This window comes from Pezoporus wallicus, unplaced genomic scaffold (assembly GCF_028554395.1).
Source record: "Pezoporus wallicus isolate ANWC-B61680 ecotype Strahan unplaced genomic scaffold, APGP_CSIRO_Pwel_v1 contig_593, whole genome shotgun sequence".
Taxonomy (NCBI): domain Eukaryota; kingdom Metazoa; phylum Chordata; class Aves; order Psittaciformes; family Psittacidae; genus Pezoporus; species Pezoporus wallicus.
The window spans coordinates 798,773-817,805 of record NW_026642342.1 but is presented as its reverse complement, the minus strand read 5'-3'; the positions used below and the strand labels follow the sequence as shown (position 1 = coordinate 817,805).

Sequence of the window (19,033 nt, the reverse complement as noted above, 5' to 3'; positions counted from 1 at the left end):
CACAGAGCTAAATATCTCAATGTGCCAATCCCCAACGAAGCAGAAGAAATATGCAAATATAGAATATTACATGTGCTTCATTTCTTTCAGTAAAGAAAATCCCATTTAGCACACGCAGAACACACTACAAGAAATCCACGCTGCAATTCTAATTCAGGCTGGGCTTTTCTTCCTTGTGCTTGGGTTTAAGATCATTAAAATGCAAAAAACTCAAAACATTATTTTAAACTTACCAAAGATGAGTGCTAACCCATGGGAAGTCCCCACTGCAATCAGATTTGATGCTGCCTGAAACAGTCATGCAGAAGGATCAAAAGTAGATGAAATGTCAGTGACAAATCCACCACTTAAACTCTTGCTACATTCATGCGAAGTTTGCCAAAAAAGGGGACGATTCAAAAGGTTACAGACAGAACCATTTTCTAATTTGTGACAAGCAATTCCTATGTGAAAGCTAGAGAAGTATTGCACCTAAACAACCATCACATGCATTTTCTCATGTCCAGAGGGCTGCCATTTCCTCTGCTGTTTGAAATTCAAATGCTCAGAGTGATACCCACAGTGAAGTATCTTCTCCGTAAAGGTAGCCTCACTCTTTTGCTATGGTAGCTGAGTCTAAATACCCAGAAGGTTTTTCTCACTCAGCTGTTTATACCCACATCTGAACTCTCCCACAACCCTGGGCAGTGCTGGTCCCCTGAAGAGACAGTCCACAGCAAGCCCAGAGACTCCAGCTTCATTCCATGGGGAATTAAACATAGTTCCAAGGTCCTACTGCACTTGCAAACCTGCACCAAATTAAATAAAATTTAATAGAAACACAAGATGCTGTAGATATATTAATGTTGTTCTACTTCATGTTTCTTAGCAAGTGTAAGTCAGATTAAAAATATTAAGCACTTTAACATATGGAGTATGTAAGTACAGGTTTTTATCCCATGCGCACGAGCGTGCTTCCACTTCTGCTGTGCAACCTTCTGCCTTAGATGTGACATTTTTTGTTTTTCTTTTTTAAACAAAAAATCTTATTTCTTTTGGACTGCTGCAACTAAGCACATCTTTAGTTTCTTCCTAAAACATCAAAACTCATTTCACAGGGACAGAACAAATACTTGCTGTATTTCACCTCCTTAAAATAATTCTCTTCTCCTTTAACTACAGACACTTCAGTATTTTAATTAGCACACTTGACTTCAGAAGTTTAATGCAAATTGCTAAGCAGGAGTATCTTTCAGGCAGGGTTTTAGTGAAATGTTATGTTTTAAGAGCTGTAGAGATTTTGAGCCCATCACTTTTTATGAGCACTTCAGTTTAAGTTTCTCTAAAAACTTTTTAGGAGTCAAAGCAATAACTGGCAAAGAAGAAATAGCTAGGGAAATGTACTGTGTTCAACAGATGAACACTTACTCTATGGGGAAGGGTTAGGTACTCAACTAACAAGCCCTAGTGATGACATGAAAATGGGGAGAGTGTGGGGACTGATCAGCAGAGAAGCAGCTGGACAGTTAATAAAGGTTGCACTGTCCCCAGTAACTAGATACTTCATGCTGCTTCTCCCACCCCTCATATCTGAAAATTTTCAATAAGGCTAAGAAGGCAGATACCTTTATTAGCTGTCTTAAATTACTGCTTTAACAAACTTGCATGGAAACTAACTACAGCTGAAAATTGCTAGAGTACTCACAATTGCAGTGGGCAAGCCAGCATCCACTTTGTCCTAAAAAAACAGGAGAAGTCATGAGTTAAGAGAGACAGAACTTCCAGCTCCATGCATATGTCTCATAATTAGAACCACAAAATGCAGAAAAAACACCAAGTTGCATTTTAATAGTCCCACCAAGGCAGAGAGTGCTGAGGGAGGGAACCACTGGCTAGAAATACCCAGAAGCGATGAGAAAGTGCACGGAAGTGGAGAGAAAGTAGAATATCCTGTAATTCCGTATGGAAGTTATTGTGTCTTTCTCAAAACAATCTAATCTTAATAACAGTTCTCAGTATTCTCTCTGTACACAGCATAGTCATCGTCTGCAAAACTACTCCCCCCTTCCCTCTCAAGCACACCTTCTTAGCTCCACATGCAGGTGGCTCTCCCACACCTCCATCAACCTGAATAACAGCAGCAGCACACCACAGAGACTCTGGTCACACAGCCATCACACACTCTACAGATGAGTCACTTCTAACAGGCCTACCCTTGCATGCTTTAGAAATCATATGCTTAGTAAATCACCACCTTAGCTGTAATCTGGGACAGTCGGTTTTCCCCTGGCAGTACAATCTACAGAGCAGCTCTACTGCACCTGTGACTCAAGCGCAGTCACAGACACAGGAACATGCAAACCCCCTCCTCACTCCACTCAGAGGAGTATAGTCTGTCCCTGCTGCAGGCATTAAGCAAACCTTTTTCCAGCATCTTCAAGCAAGCAGACCAACAACACTGCTATCATTTTATATTAACATTTCCCATCAAGTTTAATGATACCTAGCAACATAAACCAGTGTTAAATAGGATCTTCTGTATTTCTACCATATTACTGCTGCAGTAAGAGTCAGCTACTGCCCTATTCTCTACCAGCTAGGGATTACTAGCTAGTAAGTTATGTACTAAACATCTTGGTATTATCCAAAACCAATAGTAGGCGGAGGGAGGAGACTGCACGCACATTCTCTTTCACACCAGAAGTTACTTTTTTTTATTCTTAATGGTTGCAAACCAGGAGAAAAGGACACTTACTGCTGCAGACACTATTTGGGCAGAAATTCCTTTCAGAAGTGAGAGCCGTATAACTGATCCATGGAGTGAGAGAGAATCTGGGAGCTTTTTCTTCCTAAGGAAATGAGATATAAACCAAATGTATTAGAGCAGTATAAAAGTTTGTGACTTCGCCTAAACCACAGCTAAACCAGAAGGTAAATCCTGCATGCAGTTTCCATTCCTGTTCTCGGGGCCTACACACACAGAATGAAATGGGCATGAGGTTATTAGCAAAGCCTGCTATGTACCACTGTGCCTGCATAAAATAGGTTTTTATCTCATCACCCATGGGATAAAAGAAAAAAAAAAACAGTTATTAAAAAAAATTTCAAGCACGTATCTGCAAACCTTAGATTTATTAATGAAGCCTGAAAGCAACACTTTTGCTCTTTAATTAATCTTCCAGTAAGTCAGGAAGTTTCAGCTTTTAAAGGTGAGTATACAAGGAACATACACAATTGGAAAAGACTCATTAATAGAATATAAACCCCTAGGAAAACTGAAGGCATGCATAAGGTATAACATTCAATTAAAACACAGATGATCTGCTATGAAAGGTTAAGTGTTTCTGCTTATGGAGAAAACGTCTTTACAAAGTAACTAGTCTAAGTGGGACAGTTACTTCTAAGGAGCACTGGTATACTGTAGCATACACAGCAGAAGAAAAATCCCCAAGGAGGTTGCAGTTTTGTTACCAAGTACACACCACCACAAAGGCAGATTTCCAAAACTAACACACAAACATTTGGTTCTTATCTCTCCAGAGGTGCACAAGTCAGTAGCTAACATGTAAGAGGGCTAGAAGGATGCCAGAGAGGGACTCTTCATCAGGGACTGTAGTGATCAGACCAGGGGTGATGGGTTCAAACTTAAACAGGGGAGATTTAGGTTAGATATAAGGAAGAAATTTTTCCCTGTGAGGGTGCTGAGGTGCTGATACAAGGTGCCCAGAGAAGCTGTGGCTGCCCCATCCCTGGCAGTGTTCAAGGCCAGGTTGGACAGGGCTTGGAGCAACCTGGTCTTGTGGAAGGTGTCCCCGCCTGTCGGAACTGCATGGGCTGGAACTGGATGATCTCAAGGTCCTTTCAAACCCAAATCATGTATGACTCTGTGTAGGAAATATGCTAATAGCTTATATTATGGCTAAGGACCCATAAACATGGCAACTAGCTTCATCCAAAGATGACGGTAACACTCCCAGGTTTTTCTGCCCACTTTCTACGGGAAAATGTCTAAGCCACTCCAGGTAACATTTCCCTCAACAGGAACCATCTTATTGGAAAAAAGAAAGGAGTCAGTACACCACTATATGCAACCATAAGCCATGACACTTAAAAGTGTTTCTATTCTATTACTCATGCAACAATCACATCTTCACACAGCACATACGGCATCCTGAGTGGCTCAGGATGTAGGATCAGGCCATCATTTGAGTAATTAATGAAACGAGTCAGCAGTATTATAACTAATTATCACTTTCTGGGCTGCTCTTAGATGTCAAGATTAGCATTCCATTGACAGGAATGACAGACGTTCACTTGACTTTTCAAAATACCCACCAGCTATTTGCAGACTCTGGCATTCACCAGAAACACCTCCAAAAGATTTTCTTTAAAGTCATCGTGGTTCAGTGTTTGAAAGATTCCATTAAAAATTCAGAGAAATTTAAATAGTCCATCTCCCATTAAATGCATTTATTTAGCTAAACAGGTGAGCCCTCAGTACAAAACTAAATCCCATCTTTGCCTACTTGATCTTGCAGGAGTAACTGTGTTCTGCCAAAAGCAGCTTCACTGGAGCCCCTGCAGCTTTCCTGTGGGACTTCAGCATTGGATGTAACAGCACAAGACAAAATCTATCCATGCAATTAAAGGGTTACTACTCAAGTAACAGACAACTTGCATGCTCAAAGCAATGCTCAGGGAGGAGGCAGCAGGAAGTTGCCTTAGGAAGTTTCAACTGCTCTTAGCTTTAGATTGTCCTTCTACCCACTCCAAAAAAAAAAAAAAAAAGGAATTTTTTTAATGGATATAAGCAGTATCCCTTCAAAAATCATTTATCTTCCCAGGGTATAAGTCCTGCAATACCTTTTCAGGTGCGTCCGGTCCCCACTGTCAGAGCTTGCTACAGAAGATGTGTCATAGGAGTGTGTATCTGTGTTATCAATGTTCAAGAGAAAGGGATCCTCCAAAATGAAAGACTCTTCTTCATCATCAGTCTGAAGGAAGAGAATCAACGCAGCTTATTACACATTCAAAATACAAAACACCCAAACTGGAACATTAGCAAAACAGCATCAAGTTAAGCAGAAAACTCGAGGAGATGACAAGATAGTCTTACATGTAAAGAACAGAACTACGCATTATTTTAAGAGACCAATTCTGTCCAAAAAATGGTTTCCAGAATTCACAATAAACACAGAAGTGGACTGGAGAGTCAGTCAACTGATCTTTCTTCACCAGATATTATCTACTCCATCAGAACTTCAACTGACCTTTAACTAAGCTGTTCTCGAAAGTCTCCAATTGCAGAGAGAAGGCCTAGAATTATCATCATCTGCTCCAGCTCTTCACCAAGTGGTGGCTAAGAGTCTAGCAATCCCTCTGGCTGATATGAGGGTTTATTTTGCTCTCCTCTGTGCTCTTGCTGGTGATAACCTTCCCTCTTTCTCTCTCAGGCTTAGCCTGAAATTTTTTTGGACAGTATGTTTTAAACAACCATTCTCCCTGATGTCTTCAAATTCCATACAGTTCACATTGCTCTCAAAGCACAGAGCCAAAGAGAACAGCCCCACCTAATGCTAAATGTACAGGGAATAGAGCAGGTACACCCCAGTTGTCTTACAGCTGGCAGTCCTGTGCCCATTAAAGTGCTCCTTTTTCCAGCGTAGCTGTATACCTTTTTGGCTCAGTCTCCACTAAAACCCTTTCTGGAAGGTGCTCTGCCAGTTATTCCATCCCGTATGTACTGAGATAAATAGCAGTGAAGTCAGACTTTGGATTTGTTTGCACTGAACTACACTTTCTTTGTGATTTCCTCTCAAGTTCAAGATTTGGATTCTACTCCTCTGCATTGCCTTACAGTTTGGTAATACCCAAATCCAGTAAGTTCCTTCTGCCTTCATCATCCAAGGCATCTGTGGGAACAGGACATATCTCTGTACACTGCTGCTTCTACTATTCTTCTCATTCCCAGACTGTATCTCCTTGGGACTCCTTACACATGCATCTTTAATACAGCTTTTAAAAAGCCCTGTCACTTCTCCCAGGCTTCTTTTCCCTTTATACTGGGTTCCTAGGAGGTCCAACCACAATTTCTTCAGTTTGCTAAAACACTTGTTTTCTTAAAAATTTATCTTTACTTCCATGCCCTTCTTTTTATTTGTAAGGATCATGTACTCATGTTGCTATTGTAAAAGAAGTACTGAATGGGGATATAAACAAGACAGAATCGGCTCTCCTCTGCAAGGTACTACAATAGCCAACATCAGATGTTGAGACAGTTCGGAGGGCTACATACACGAAATTTACAATATAAATGGAGTTGTGAAGAACCCAGCTCTCATCTCCTCTCACAATTTAAGAACTACCCAAAAATCTCTGCATTTATTTCTAGCCAAAAAGAAAAAAAGTTGCTTGATGACCCTGACCTTTAATGGACTTTAATAGTCTTTAGGTGACTGTCCAAAGCCACAGGTTAACATGTTAAATTTGATGAAAACACTTTATATATACCTAACCAGGGGGTACAAGAAACTTGGAGAGGGGCTTCTGACAAGGGCCTGTACGGACAGGACAGGGGGAATGGCTTTAACCTGACAGAGGGGAGATTGACATGAGGCATTAGGAAAAAATTTTTCCCTGTGAGGGTGCTGAGGTGCTGGCACAAGTTGCCCAGAGAAGCTGTGGCTGCCCCATCCCTGGCAGTGTTCAAGGCAAGGTTGGACAGGGCTTGGAGCAACCTGGCCTAGTGGAAGGTGTCCCTGCCCATGGCAGGGGGTTGGAACTGGATGAACTTTCAGATTCCTTCCAGCACAAACCATTGCCTGATTCTATGTTTCAGCAGTAGATATTTTGATTAAAAAAACCCACTCCAAACATATTACAAACTGTACAGCAATCAGTTAACTGAGCACATGTTTTGTCAGGTATCAGGAAATTAGTAAGTTATACAGTTTTATTTCCCACAAAAACACAACATGAGAAGAGCCACAGGAGTACGTGCTGCCTCATCTTAGCTCCTCCCTGTCTTGGAGCCGGTTGCATGTCCAATGGATCACTCACCTCGTTCAAGATGCTCTCCAGTGTTGGAGGGGTATCAACTTGAGGAATGTCGAATTCTTTATCATCAATCTGTACATCAGAAACCACAGACCGAGTTTAAATTGCCTACTCCAATTTCCAAACTAATTTCTAACTAAAGAAAAACAAACCCAAAAAGCAGCTATGTATGCACTCCTTCCAACCAGAGTCTGCCCAGAAAGGCAGTATACACACTGCAGTTTCTCCTATTAGAAATGCAGTTTCTGAAACCTGGCATTGCAGGACTGAACAAGAAGTATTTAGCATCTGAAATAGAAAATAGTTATATAGTGGCCAGATCTGTCAATCCGACAGATATCAAAATCCTTTTTCTATTTGTAAAGATCGCTACCAATGTTACACTGTCCTTCTAATACCGACAGACATCAGTACACAAGATTCTTTTTTTTCCTGACTGCTTACTAACGGGAAAAACGCATAGTTTTCTCAAAAAAAAAGGCACTTTAACCAGATGTTTGCATAACTGAACAGCAAGCTTTGCTATAGCAGTGAACTAGCGCAGCACTTGCGTCCTGCTCACCCACCTAACTTCTGCGGTCCTGTCCCCACAGACCCTCCCCTCATGGCTGCCTCAGCGGGCTCGCAGCCGCCAGCGCCGAGCGGAAGGGAGGGAGCGGCCGGGCCTCAGCCGCGGCCGCCTCCCTCAGACTGCTTGTCCCCGAAGGAGGTAGGAAGCGCCCCGGCAGGCGGAGATCTACGCCCGAGCACAACATCGCGACGCACCAGCTCGCTGCGGCAGTCCAGCTCGCGCTCGAGCTCCGCCACGCTCAGCCGATGTACAGGAGGCTCCGGGCACGGGTCGGCCTCCGCTCCCGTGGGGCAGGCACCCTGCTCCGGCGCCGCGTCCATCACCGGGCCTGCGAGCGCCGCGGCGGTGACAGCGCCAGGCCGGCACCGGCGGAACTCGAACCCGCGTCCGGAGACGCCCCCTGCCTGCGCAGGCGCAGCCCGGCGAGGCCACCTTCCCAGGTGCCGGCCTTAAAGGGGCCGAGGTGCCTGCGCTATCGAGAAAGAGACAGAGAACGGCGGTGGTGGTGTCGCACAAAATCCATGTGTTTATTGGGAAATCCCACGTCTGCTCCACGACAACGGCTGGGAATCAACAGGTGCCTTAGCCTCCGAGGGAAGGAAAGGGGAAAAAAGTTAGTAATAGGTAAAGAAATGAGAGATCAAAATTCATTACATCCCTTCCAGATCCACGGTGCCTTAGCTAAAGCCCAGTGGGTTTTGCTGCAATTTCCAGCATTTTGGGAGCCAGCACGTGGTGTGCGCAGCGGCAGACTGCAGCTGCGTCCCAGCAAAGCCAAAGCGAGTGTCACTGTAGGTTAGAAGTCTGGTGAGAGGCAAAAGCCTTTGGGAATATGTGGCTAATTTTAGACAAGGCAAGAGCTGGTGTAATAAGATTTGGTGCCCAAACGTGTTTTCTTCTAAAAGCCACTTGGAACAGCTGAGCAGCATGTGCAGCTAGTTCAGTATTTGTTATTAAAGACAGAAGAAAGCCCTCACCAAGCTCAGGGGAAAGGTCAGTACTGACAAATGCAGTTTAAACCATTGGAAGGATAAATAGTTCAATGGTATCAGGCACCTAAGCTACCTTGCTTTCTTATTTGTGCCTACAAAGACTGTTTCAAGGTGATATATCCTTAGTATTGCTCTGTTAGAGAGTGGGGAAGAGCACGTGGTGCCCATTTGGAGGAATGTCCCCTCCAGCACTCAAGGAGCAGCAGCAGCTGAATCATCATTTAGGGTTCCAGCTTTAGCAAATGCAGATGGCTAAGGGCAAAAAAGAGCATCCTACAGCTGTACCTACCTCACCTATTTAGCCTTCCACTGTTCCTGAAGAACAGCCACTTTTCCCTCTTCTTTGGAGAAGGCTCTGTCTTGTACCTAGCAGTAAGAGCATGTGCATAAGCAAGGAACATCCTGAGCATCCTCTTGCCTTCTAGGAGGGCATCTGCCAGGCAGGTCCCCACTTTCCACCTCAGCAGCCCAGACAGGGCTTTGAGCAACCTAATCTAGTGGAAGGTGTCCCTGCCCGTGGCAGGGGGTTGGAACTGGATGAGCTTTAAAGTCCCTTCCAACCCAAACCAGTCTGGGGTTCTACTGTAGAGACCTGCTAGAGATGCTGAAATTAGAAACTGATTTGGAAGGCAGCTTTAAGGAATACCATAAATGCTATGGGTAGGTGAAGAGGTGAAAAGAAGTCACAGCAGAGTTTCCCTTTCATCCTCTAGAGCCGGATGATATGCACTCCTTTTACCTCTTGTCAAGAGCACCGAAGTTTTAAAAACTGCAGTCACCCTATCCAGGTTCCTCCACCTAGGTAGGCTCCACAGGCTTGTGAACGCTCAAACAATGTAGTAACTGGATTTCAGAGTCAGTTCAGACGAAAGGACAGGATTTTTGCAGAGAAGTGACTCCGCTTTAGAGCTATGCTGGCAATGGGGAACTGAACCTTTTCTCTGGTGTGCACATCTGCAGGTAAAGGATTTATTGACTTACTACCACACGCTGTCTTCCATGTTCTAAAACCTTCCTTTCCACAGCCAGCTGTTCAAGGATGGTCTTCTGCAGCAATGGTGCATTTGCTCCTCTTACTGCAGCTACTAATTCTCCTCCCTGAAAGGTGTGAAATCTGTCAGTATGTGCTCCAGTTGTGCCCTCTGAGCTCTAGAAATCACCACAGCAGCACATCATGTATGGTATTATGTACCAGTCTCTCCACCCTAACAGAGCTGTTCTGTTCCAGAACAAGAAAACTTTGGAATTAGCTTCTTTGTCATTATTACATTATTCTGTTTCTTCGTGGTAAACTCTGGCTGTGTGTTGTTATCCATGTAGCACTTGATCACCAGCAGATACTGGCATATACAGAGCAAATAAAATTGTCCTGCACACACATGAAAGAAGAGTATCCCTCAAAACAGTTGTTCCCACTGGTAAGTCATGTTTATTGCTATGCAACTACTGTAAAAAAATATTTTCACTCACTGCATAAAACAGAAAGACAGGCTCGCATTTTCCTCTGTATTTTTCCAGACTGTCAATGGAATCAACTTCAGCCTAAAATGAATGGAAAATAAAACAGGTGTTTCTAGAAAAGCATTTCTGCTTTGGAGGAATACCCATGTTAACCACCTGGGCTCAGGCATCCCCAGCTGGCTGGCACTCATCCCCCACATAGAGCAGAACAGCTCCACATCCCATTCTTATGGGGCAAAATGACACTCGTCAGAGCCAGGGCGACAACCAACTCCCAGCTCACGATCAGTGATGAGAAGCCAGCAGATTTCACTCACAGCTCTTGTGGGGCAGGGACATCTATCTCATAGCAGCTTACCCTAGCAAATCCCAGAGAAAAAGCCTGAAAGAATGAAATCAAGCCCTTTTGTCTACAGGGAGTGAGAGAAGAGACTGGAGGAGCTGTGGTGGCAGCAGCAGCAGTAGGCTGCATAGAGTCCTGGGCAGGAGCTTCTATGAGAAACCTCATTGCCCATGGCTGTCGGCAAGTAAAAGCTGGCCTTCAGCAAGGAAAGGCATTTAAAGACAGAATCACAGCATGGTTGAGATAGGGAGGGACTTCTGAAGGGCTCTAGTCCAAGGCCAAGACTCTGCCTCACAGCAGGGCTAGTCTGAATGCAATAGGAGGTTTCTCAAGACTGTGTTAATTTTGAGAATCTCCAAGAATCAGTGCTCCATAGCCTCTCTGGGAACTAATCCCAGTGTCCAGCCGCTCCTACACTGAATGAATACTTTTTCCTTCTATCTACTTGTATTTTTCCCTGCTGCAACTTGATCCTGTTGTTCTTTTGCTGCGCATCATTGTGAAGTGCCTGTCTCTGCCTTCTCTATTTATACCCTACTAGACATCTGTATCTTAAGTGTTCTCCAGGGTGAAAAAACCCAGCTCCTTCAGACTCTCCCTGTACATCAGAAGGACATGCATGTTAATGATTCTCTTTAGCATTACTTGCTTAAGCAGAAATCTGAAAAGTACAGAACACTTGAAGCTTGAAAATTCTTATTGATCTGGATTCTTACTGATGTAGCCAAGTGTCTGTATTTGGCAGGCTCATTCTCACAAGCTGGAACTCCTGGACTGTTAGAATTTTAGCTCAATATTGGAAAGATAAAATGGCTTTAGCCTTTAGCTACAAGCTGTTTTCAGGGGACTAGGTATTTTAAGCAGTGCCAAATTAGTCCTTACCACAGCAAAATGCAGGAGATCACTGCCAACTTCATTCCTTATTTTTTGGAAAAGATCCACTACTGTTTTGCATGGACCACACCAGGCTTGATACACATCAACAACTGCAAGCAGAAAAATTAGTAAGAATGAGGTCAAAATGGGTCAGTTTAGACACAGACCATTAAGTTGGTTTTGGCATTTTTCCACTTTGCAACATAAGCATTTGGAAGGGCACTGCAGAAGGGTGCCAGTGCAGTAAGAAGAATCTTGAAAACCTCTGAGGACTGAAGTCCTCTTTGGTGACCTCTGGAGCACCACCCTGGGGAAGATTAGCCTCATGTCCAATCAGAATTTCCCAAGCTGCAACTTGTGGCTGTTGCTCCTAGACTTCTGTCTAGAGTGTGGCAAGACCCCTGTTGAATGCTAGAAAGGCTATAGATTCAATTCTGAAGTAGAAACTATTATCCTCTGTCAGGCTTCAAATGCTAGATCTGAGAATCAAATCACATTATAAATAAACAAGCTAATAACAGTAATATAGAGGAGTCTTTAGAGGAAACATTGACATGTCCCTCATAAATGATGAGGGCTACAACCTCCAGCTAGTCACACCTCTATTAGCATATTTCTTTCATTCAGGGCCAGAGGAGTAGAGGAACTGACTGAACGTCCGTATCACTAGTAACTGACTCCTGATAGTACTGGTGTCTTTTTAACACAGAACAAAAGCAATCTATTATATTGATCAAACCCTTACCAATGAGTCCTTTGAGACACAGCATTTCTTCCCAAAGCTCCTGGCTATTGATGTTAATCTGTGTGAAAATTTAAAAACACAGTAAAAGCAATGGTAAGTCATCACCCTGACTGCTGCAAATATCTTGACAAATCACTTCAAGCTTGCCTGATGTTACCTGAGCACTCAAAACTCTTTTTGACTGCAATTCTTTCACCTTTGACCAGATAGGCAAGGCCAAGCTGTGCTAGAAAGTGTGTGGAAGACCTCAGAGAAAAAGCAGCTGAGAAGTCAGATATTCTCACACCCAAACTCTCATTCGTTCCTCCTTTCCACATGCTCTTGCTACTACCTGATGCCAGCTCCAAGACAGCCACCAGTAAGCCAGCTAACTCTAGAAAAGCTTATTAGAGACTCACAAGAACCAAGGAAAGACAGATAGAAACGGTAACAGCATCCAGCCAACAGCAAGCCTTCCCCTCTTTAGTGGCAGTAATTACTTGAACAGCCTGGTTACCTGGGGGCCCCACACTCTGCAGTGAGACTAAGTCACCTCCTGTTCTGAGGGGTGACTGGGGATGTGGTCCCTTGCAACCCAACAGGACCTCTGGATGGCTGACCGGAGCCCCAGTTTATCCTACCAGGCTGTGCTATGGCACAAGAGGGAAGGTCTGAAATACCTGTACAACCTCAGGTTTTTCCTGGCACCCTCCTGCTTTTATGGCAACAAAAGTCTTTCTGGGGCCATGCAGCAAGATCTGAAAGCATGGAAGGGCTCCAGATATTCCTCCTGTGCCTTGGCTTATCATACAGCCCTGCAAATGTGCTGCTACCAGGAAGAACAGCAAGGCAGCAGGTCTCAGAGACCCTGAGCTCCCTACCACAGCACTTTGCTACAGGAGAAACACAAAGAGCTACTTTGCTTTCACTTAAATGGAAGTCTGATATGTAATGATGTTTTAACACAGGCTAGCAGCTAACACAGTTTAGAGCCACTGGCAAATAACTGGACCAGTTCTCTGCAGGCTGCCTGGGTCACGCAACACAGGCTTGGAGGAGAGCCACACACAGACACCACTAGGTTGCAGAGACCTCCTATCAGAGCCAGCATGGTGCTCAAAAGCAGTGCAAGGTTGTGGCCTGGGCTAACCTGAGCATTCAGAGTGCTACTTCAACATGCTCATCTCCAGCACACAATCCTACTTTCCTCACACCTATTTCAGACCCCGTTCTCATCCCATTTTACAAGGGATGAGAATGATGATTCTCCACAAGCAGTTTCTCACCTTACCTGCACACATGCTATGCTACTTCCTTAAGATGTTTCAGGTGTTTCTTGATAAACTAGTAAATACACAGCTTTCACAATGTCTGGTCACTAGAGGGTGATCTGAGCTCATCATGTCCTTACCTGAATTACCAGCTGCTACTTAAAGACTTCCAAAACATAGTGAACAATAGAGATTTAGGCTGGAAGAGGTCTATGGAGTCCTTAGTCTAATCCACTGCTCAAAGGTCAGTATTAGAGCAGATTGCTCAGGAACTTACCCAGTCAAGGATGCCCTAGACAATCCCATATTGTGCCACATGCTATTTTATCCCATGTTTCCTGTTATTAGAAAGGGAAGTATCTTCAGCATCTTTCCTATCTTACAGGACTTGCCCTGTAGTATGTACTTAGAAAAACACAGTAAGATTAAAAAAAAAAAAAAAAAAAAAAGCTCCTTGAGAAATGTAAGATCTTCTGGTTTTGTTCATCCTGAACAATGAGGATTCCTAATAACTTTCACAGTTGGCATCATAAACCCTAACTACATTTAGTCTACATTGGAAGACAGTAAGTTTCAGTAAGACCAGTGATTTTACAATAACTAGCACCAACATTTCTAAAATTGCAAAGAATACTAAGAGTGGAAACTCCAGTGCAAATTAAATGGCCTCATACAGACTTCCAGAGTCCAGCATCTCCCAGAGAATGACGAGTTGGTCCAACACCTCCATCCGTTCTCTTTAACACATGTCCCCAAGCCTACTTTTATTCAGAGAACACCTGCAGAATTAAGTAATGTAATGATTCCAGTTACCTCTAGTGCTGGGACCACCCTCGGAGTGTTTCACAGAACATTAATGAATTCAAATGATTTCAGATAATAATTTGTGATAACGAGTTAAAGCCTGAGTTGAACTGATAGATTGAGGTACCCTTCAAAGTGCTTTGCTAATTTCGATGCCCTGAGGTTGCTAGGACTTGGCTCTTCTCTAATACAACGAGAACCTTTCCAGGACATCACATTATGTCTTACACAAAGTTCAGCTTTCATCTGCAGATGTGATCATATTTTTGCAAATCTAGACCTAGCTTTCCCTTAGTTGCAAAAGTTGCAAAGCCTGCTTGACGTTTTCTGCATGGCACAGGAATACAGCTAGACAAACAGCAGGGGAAAGCAGTTTTACCTTAACAGTGATCCTTTCTGTCTTATAGAAATGCTCACATTTGCACTCCATGCTTTCCAGTTTTAACAGTGAATAAACAAGGTTATAGAGACCATAATCTCCTTCCATATTTCTCTCTTGCAAAGACTGAGCTTTTTTTTCAAAATTTTAAGACCTTCATAACTACTTTTGGGTTTTTTTTCAATGTCTTTGCATATGAAACTATTCTCCGAAATACTCTCTCCCCTATGCAGGTAATTATAATGCATCATTAGGTCACTTGTGCAGTGTAAACAGGAAGAAATTCATCTACTCACCATTGTGAAATAGATTTTTCAGCCTTTGAATTTTTTCTTGTACCTCCTAACTTTTCTTTCATTACAGTGATTTTTCTAAGTATGTGAACTGGTCAGATGCTCAGTGACAATTGCCCTTCAGGAGAAATGCTCCCTCCCCCAGTTCCCTACTTCTGAATGGCTTCTGAACCATTGTCCCATGAAACACAGACGCATTTTGATCTATGAAAGTAGCCAAACCTGTGCCAGCTCTTAACAGCTCTGGAATACAACCTGCAGCCCCATAGCAACCTCCCTCTGCACACCATAGCACTGACCCTGAGGACAGGTTTGACTTGCCATGTTTTCCCATACTTCCTACCTGCCTTCAGGAAGGTTTTTCCACCCCAGAAACCTCACAGCAGGGCTTTGCCAGGAGAATCTGAAATATCCCAAGACCGAACTTCCTCCTTTGCACATACTATGAGTTTAAAAGACACTTTAAAAGCCTGGCTCCTACTGACCTGCAGTACTACTTCCTTCTTCTTTGCAGCCATCCTTCTGCAGGAACAAGGGTCTTCTGAGCAGCAGTCCCAAGTGCAAAGCACTGCAGATGTCCTCTAATTACATGAATCCAGTTGCTGTTCAATCTGCACCACAGAGAAAGCTTTTTACGTGTCTTTGCTCCTCCAACCCACCACATACAGCCTGACAACCCTGCCCTTTTGGAAGGGAGCAGTGTTGGCTCAGCAGTGTCCAAAGCCTGGACACAGCTTTGGTCACACCCTTTTCACAGAGGCAGGGTGCTGCTGCTAGCCCGAACTTGCCGTTTGCTTTCAGCAGCCTGTCCCCACACAGGGCCCATCAGTACCTGTGCAGCAGCTGGCAGCACCCCAACGCTGCTATGGCAGCACCCTAACGCTGCTATGACAGCACCCCAACGCTGCTATGGCAGCCATGGCAATGCCAGGGGGAGCGGAAGCCAAGCCCAGCCCGCCCCACTCTCTTATCGAAGTCCCCTGCAGACAGGAAGTTCAGCTCGGTCTTCTCGAATTCCCATTCATGCAGCAGCAGCTGCAGTTGGAGCCTCTCTGCCTTCCCTTTGTCTGTCAAACCTGCCCAGCTCCCCACGGCCCTGCCTAGAACCCAGGAGAGGCGATGAGCTGCTGGCCCTACTCCAAAGGCAGCTCAGGTTTTGAAGGTTGGTTGGTTTTAACCTTATTTGCAGTGAGAGGCCAGTGCTGTGCCCAGCACACCCCAGGACGATGTGCTTTTGAGCACGGCTGCTGCTCAACTCGTCCCTTCACATGCCTGGGGGGGGGGGGTCACTGGGCTCCAGATGCAGACACATAATGTCTGGTAGCTTGGTCCCCCAGCTGCCCAAGGTCCCTGCTGCTTGAGGATTTGGCTTTTGGCACGTCAGCTCTCCTAGTGCCCCTGGCAACTTAAGGTGACATTGTCTAGGACCTGCAGGGGACATGGTTCTGCTGAACGTTGGCAGGGGCTCCCCTGCCTCCAGCACCAGCTCAGCAGAGCAAACTGCACCCTGGATGCCCCCTGCATCTTTCTTTTTGTAGGAATAAGCCTTCAGTAAAGTCCAGATGATTTTAACCGCTACTGAAATTTTGCATGTTTACACATATGTGCTTACACTTTAGGATTACCAAAGACACTCCTGTTAAACCCATTTTCTGGTCTTCAAGAATCTACTTTCATTCACCTCAATTATTCCTTCCTCTGCCTGTTCTGTCACTGCTTCAGCAGTTTCGTGGAGGTGCACCACCTAATGCAATTAGATCTACTGCAGGTTTAAGTCTGCAAGAACAAGTTTTAAAAAATGAGATGTTTTCCTTAAGAATATATTGGCACAATATGCTTTTAAGCAGATCATTTGGCTTCTTTCATAACTAAAATGCAAATCTGTGATATAAACAACAGCCAAATAAGTCTCATTTGACTTTCTGAGTGGGAGAGACCACTACCCTGACAACTAGCATGCCAAACTATTCGTTTCTTTTAACACATGTAACCTTCGAGAGAAGCACTACCGCTGCTGGACACTGATACATAGACTTGACATACTTATCAAAATTAAGACTGCTTTTTAAAAGAGAAATGGCACAAGAACAGCAGAAATCCTGGTGATTGGTATTATGCCAACTTGAAGAACTTTGCTTTGGTTCTGCAAGCAAATACATAAGTAACTCATAAGATGCTGTTACCTAAATGAAGTCGGTAAAGATCTGGCTGACCAGCAAACAAGTTTGTTCCCACTGTGAATCTCAGGCTAGCAACTGTCAGTCTGCAGAGAAGCTGGCACAGAAAGCTGAGGTTTCTCCATGAAGCTGAGAAAAATCTAGATGTTCTGGTAAAGTTCTTTTATTTACAGTATTCTTTTTGTACATACCTATAGCGACATCAAAAATTATTCACAAAGCTTAACTGAATGTAAAGATGTTCTCATCCAACAGTTTGTCCTACCAATATCTGTGGAAAATGCCAACTGCTCTCATGCAGAAACACGATTGTCTGAGCACTGGTTTTTACTGTTTCTGGAAGAATTTTAGGAAACCACCTTGAAACATGTACAGAGATACTTACCTTCTTCTGAACACCTTTAGGCACCGGAATGTTATAGAAGCAAACTCAGATTTGTTTTTAGAAACATGAACTGGGGGAGGATGAGAAGAGGTATGTAAAAACTTGAGCTCCTAAACACACATAGCAGGAGTGCAAATGTGGAAGTCAGATGCATGCTGTACAGTTTTGTGTTTACAGTATCTGCTTTTGGAAGGTCTTTTTCCCCACGTCAAGCAAAAAATCTACTTGATTGACTTTTGTGAAGAAGACTTCACTTCTGAGATACTGGTATTGATCAAGTTCTCACATATTTTTACTTTTGCTTTTGTTCAGCCCCCAACGTCCATCATGGAAAATTTGCAGAAGGACATTAAAAAACTGCCAGTCACTTACTGCTATGTCTAGGAAAAAAGTGTCAGGTGCTCACTTTTATTTGTCTTTCAAGGATGGAAGAAGTTACATGAAATGCATATATTGTCCTTTGCAACCAAGTGATAACAGTTATCTGATACATAGCACATTCAAATTCCAGGCCAAACTGTTGTCACATTTTCTGACACAAGTAGTTACCTTGGAAAAAAGTAAGGCTATCACAATGTGACCTTCTGATTAGAAATAAAAGACTAAGATACTTATCAAAATTGGTTAGCAAAGTTACAGACCTCTCTTCTTGCTGCAGCCTTTCTGAAGTTGAGTGTAACAAAAGGAAGATTTGGTTTAAGACATCGGCTGCTACCTTTAGTGTGCTAGTTAGTGCTATGTAAATACAGTGCTTGGAGATTCTGACTACTAGAACTATGGCCTAAACTGAAATCAGAAAGTGGACACAGGAAGAAAGCAAGAACCCTGAACTGCATGAAGGAGAGCTCCTTGCTGCCCACCTTTGTTCCTATGTATATTTGACTGGGTTCTCATCATATTCCAGCCTAACCTTACACAGTGGTCTTTTTCTGTATTTTTTTTCTCCACACTTACAGGCATAATTTCAGGAACTTATGAACAATCTAGGCTTCTGAATGCAGTAAAATCCCATCACTTATTATCCAGGTATCCAAATCCATGCAAGTGTGTATATCTGCATATATACAGAAAATCTGTAGCAACATTACTCAACTAAAAATAAAACAAAACAAAACCCAAAACCCCCAAAACCAAACCACCAAACCCAATTTTTCCATCCCTTCCCCAACTTAATGCACCCAGCTGATCTTTCACTGAAGTAATTTGTAAGTCACTTCATTATATCTGGAGGCAAAGGATGCAGAACAAAAGCAATCCCTTAATCACTGCTTGCCAGCTCCTTCTGGCCTCTTGAAAGTACAACTTCTGCAATATAGTGTTTGCTCTACTGCTATTCATGATTAGCAAAAAAAATAAAAAATTAAAAAAAAAAATCACCAGTGAAATAGGCCAATCCTTCAGCAATTATCTGAGCAAGTTCTTGGCTACTAAAGCAATAGCTTATGCCTGCCAATATTGCCGCCACCTGTTCCTTTCCAGACAAGTCAACAGTCATGCAAACTCTGAAGTATGAGCTTTTCTTCTGAAAACCAAAGAAACCCAAAGCAATCCCGTTCACCCATTCCATGGATTTGAGCATGTCATCAGTACCAGGTGACCTTGTACGGTAGCAAAAACCTCTTGGACCTCATGAGTACAGAATGCACTGCTTATAATTTAGGGTCTACTATCTTGCTCTACTTTTCTTTCTAAAAAGGAAGTATAATGTAAGTTAAGCTGAAG

General features: G+C 43.5%; 2 protein-coding genes across 5 annotated transcripts in view; both read right to left on the bottom strand.

The window, feature by feature from the left end:
- The window catches only part of VPS8 (VPS8 subunit of CORVET complex), a 74,246-nt gene extending 66,233 nt beyond the window's left edge, over window positions 1–8,013 (bottom strand). The window contains exons 1-6 of the mRNA XM_057429315.1: window positions 7,801–8,013; window positions 7,039–7,107; window positions 4,843–4,973; window positions 2,735–2,828; window positions 1,685–1,717; window positions 234–288 (exon numbers count right to left, since the gene is read on the bottom strand). Coding sequence (XP_057285298.1) covers window positions 234–288; window positions 1,685–1,717; window positions 2,735–2,828; window positions 4,843–4,973; window positions 7,039–7,107; window positions 7,801–7,926 — 508 coding nt within the window. The 5' untranslated portion in view covers window positions 7,927–8,013. The remainder of the gene's footprint in view (window positions 1–233; window positions 289–1,684; window positions 1,718–2,734; window positions 2,829–4,842; window positions 4,974–7,038; window positions 7,108–7,800) is intronic.
- Window positions 8,014–8,114: 101 nt separating this feature from the next.
- Window positions 8,115–16,008, bottom strand: NME9 (NME/NM23 family member 9). 4 transcript variants are annotated; one of them, XM_057429218.1, is made up of 8 exons: window positions 15,582–16,008; window positions 15,235–15,360; window positions 12,024–12,081; window positions 11,285–11,388; window positions 10,069–10,140; window positions 9,580–9,696; window positions 8,888–8,964; window positions 8,115–8,193 (listed from the first exon to the last, which is right to left on the bottom strand). In XM_057429218.1, the coding sequence occupies exons 2-7, from the start codon at window positions 15,265–15,267 to the stop codon at window positions 8,893–8,895; spliced, it is 456 nt and encodes a 151-aa protein (XP_057285201.1). In that variant the 5' UTR covers window positions 15,268–15,360; window positions 15,582–16,008; the 3' UTR covers window positions 8,115–8,193; window positions 8,888–8,892. The 4 variants fall into 4 exon arrangements, with proteins under 4 accessions (XP_057285201.1, XP_057285200.1, XP_057285198.1 ...); XM_057429217.1 differs by having other exon boundaries at window positions 15,496–15,597; XM_057429215.1 differs by lacking the exon at window positions 15,582–16,008 and having other exon boundaries at window positions 15,235–15,575.
- Between the last annotated feature and the right edge of the window lie 3,025 nt (window positions 16,009–19,033).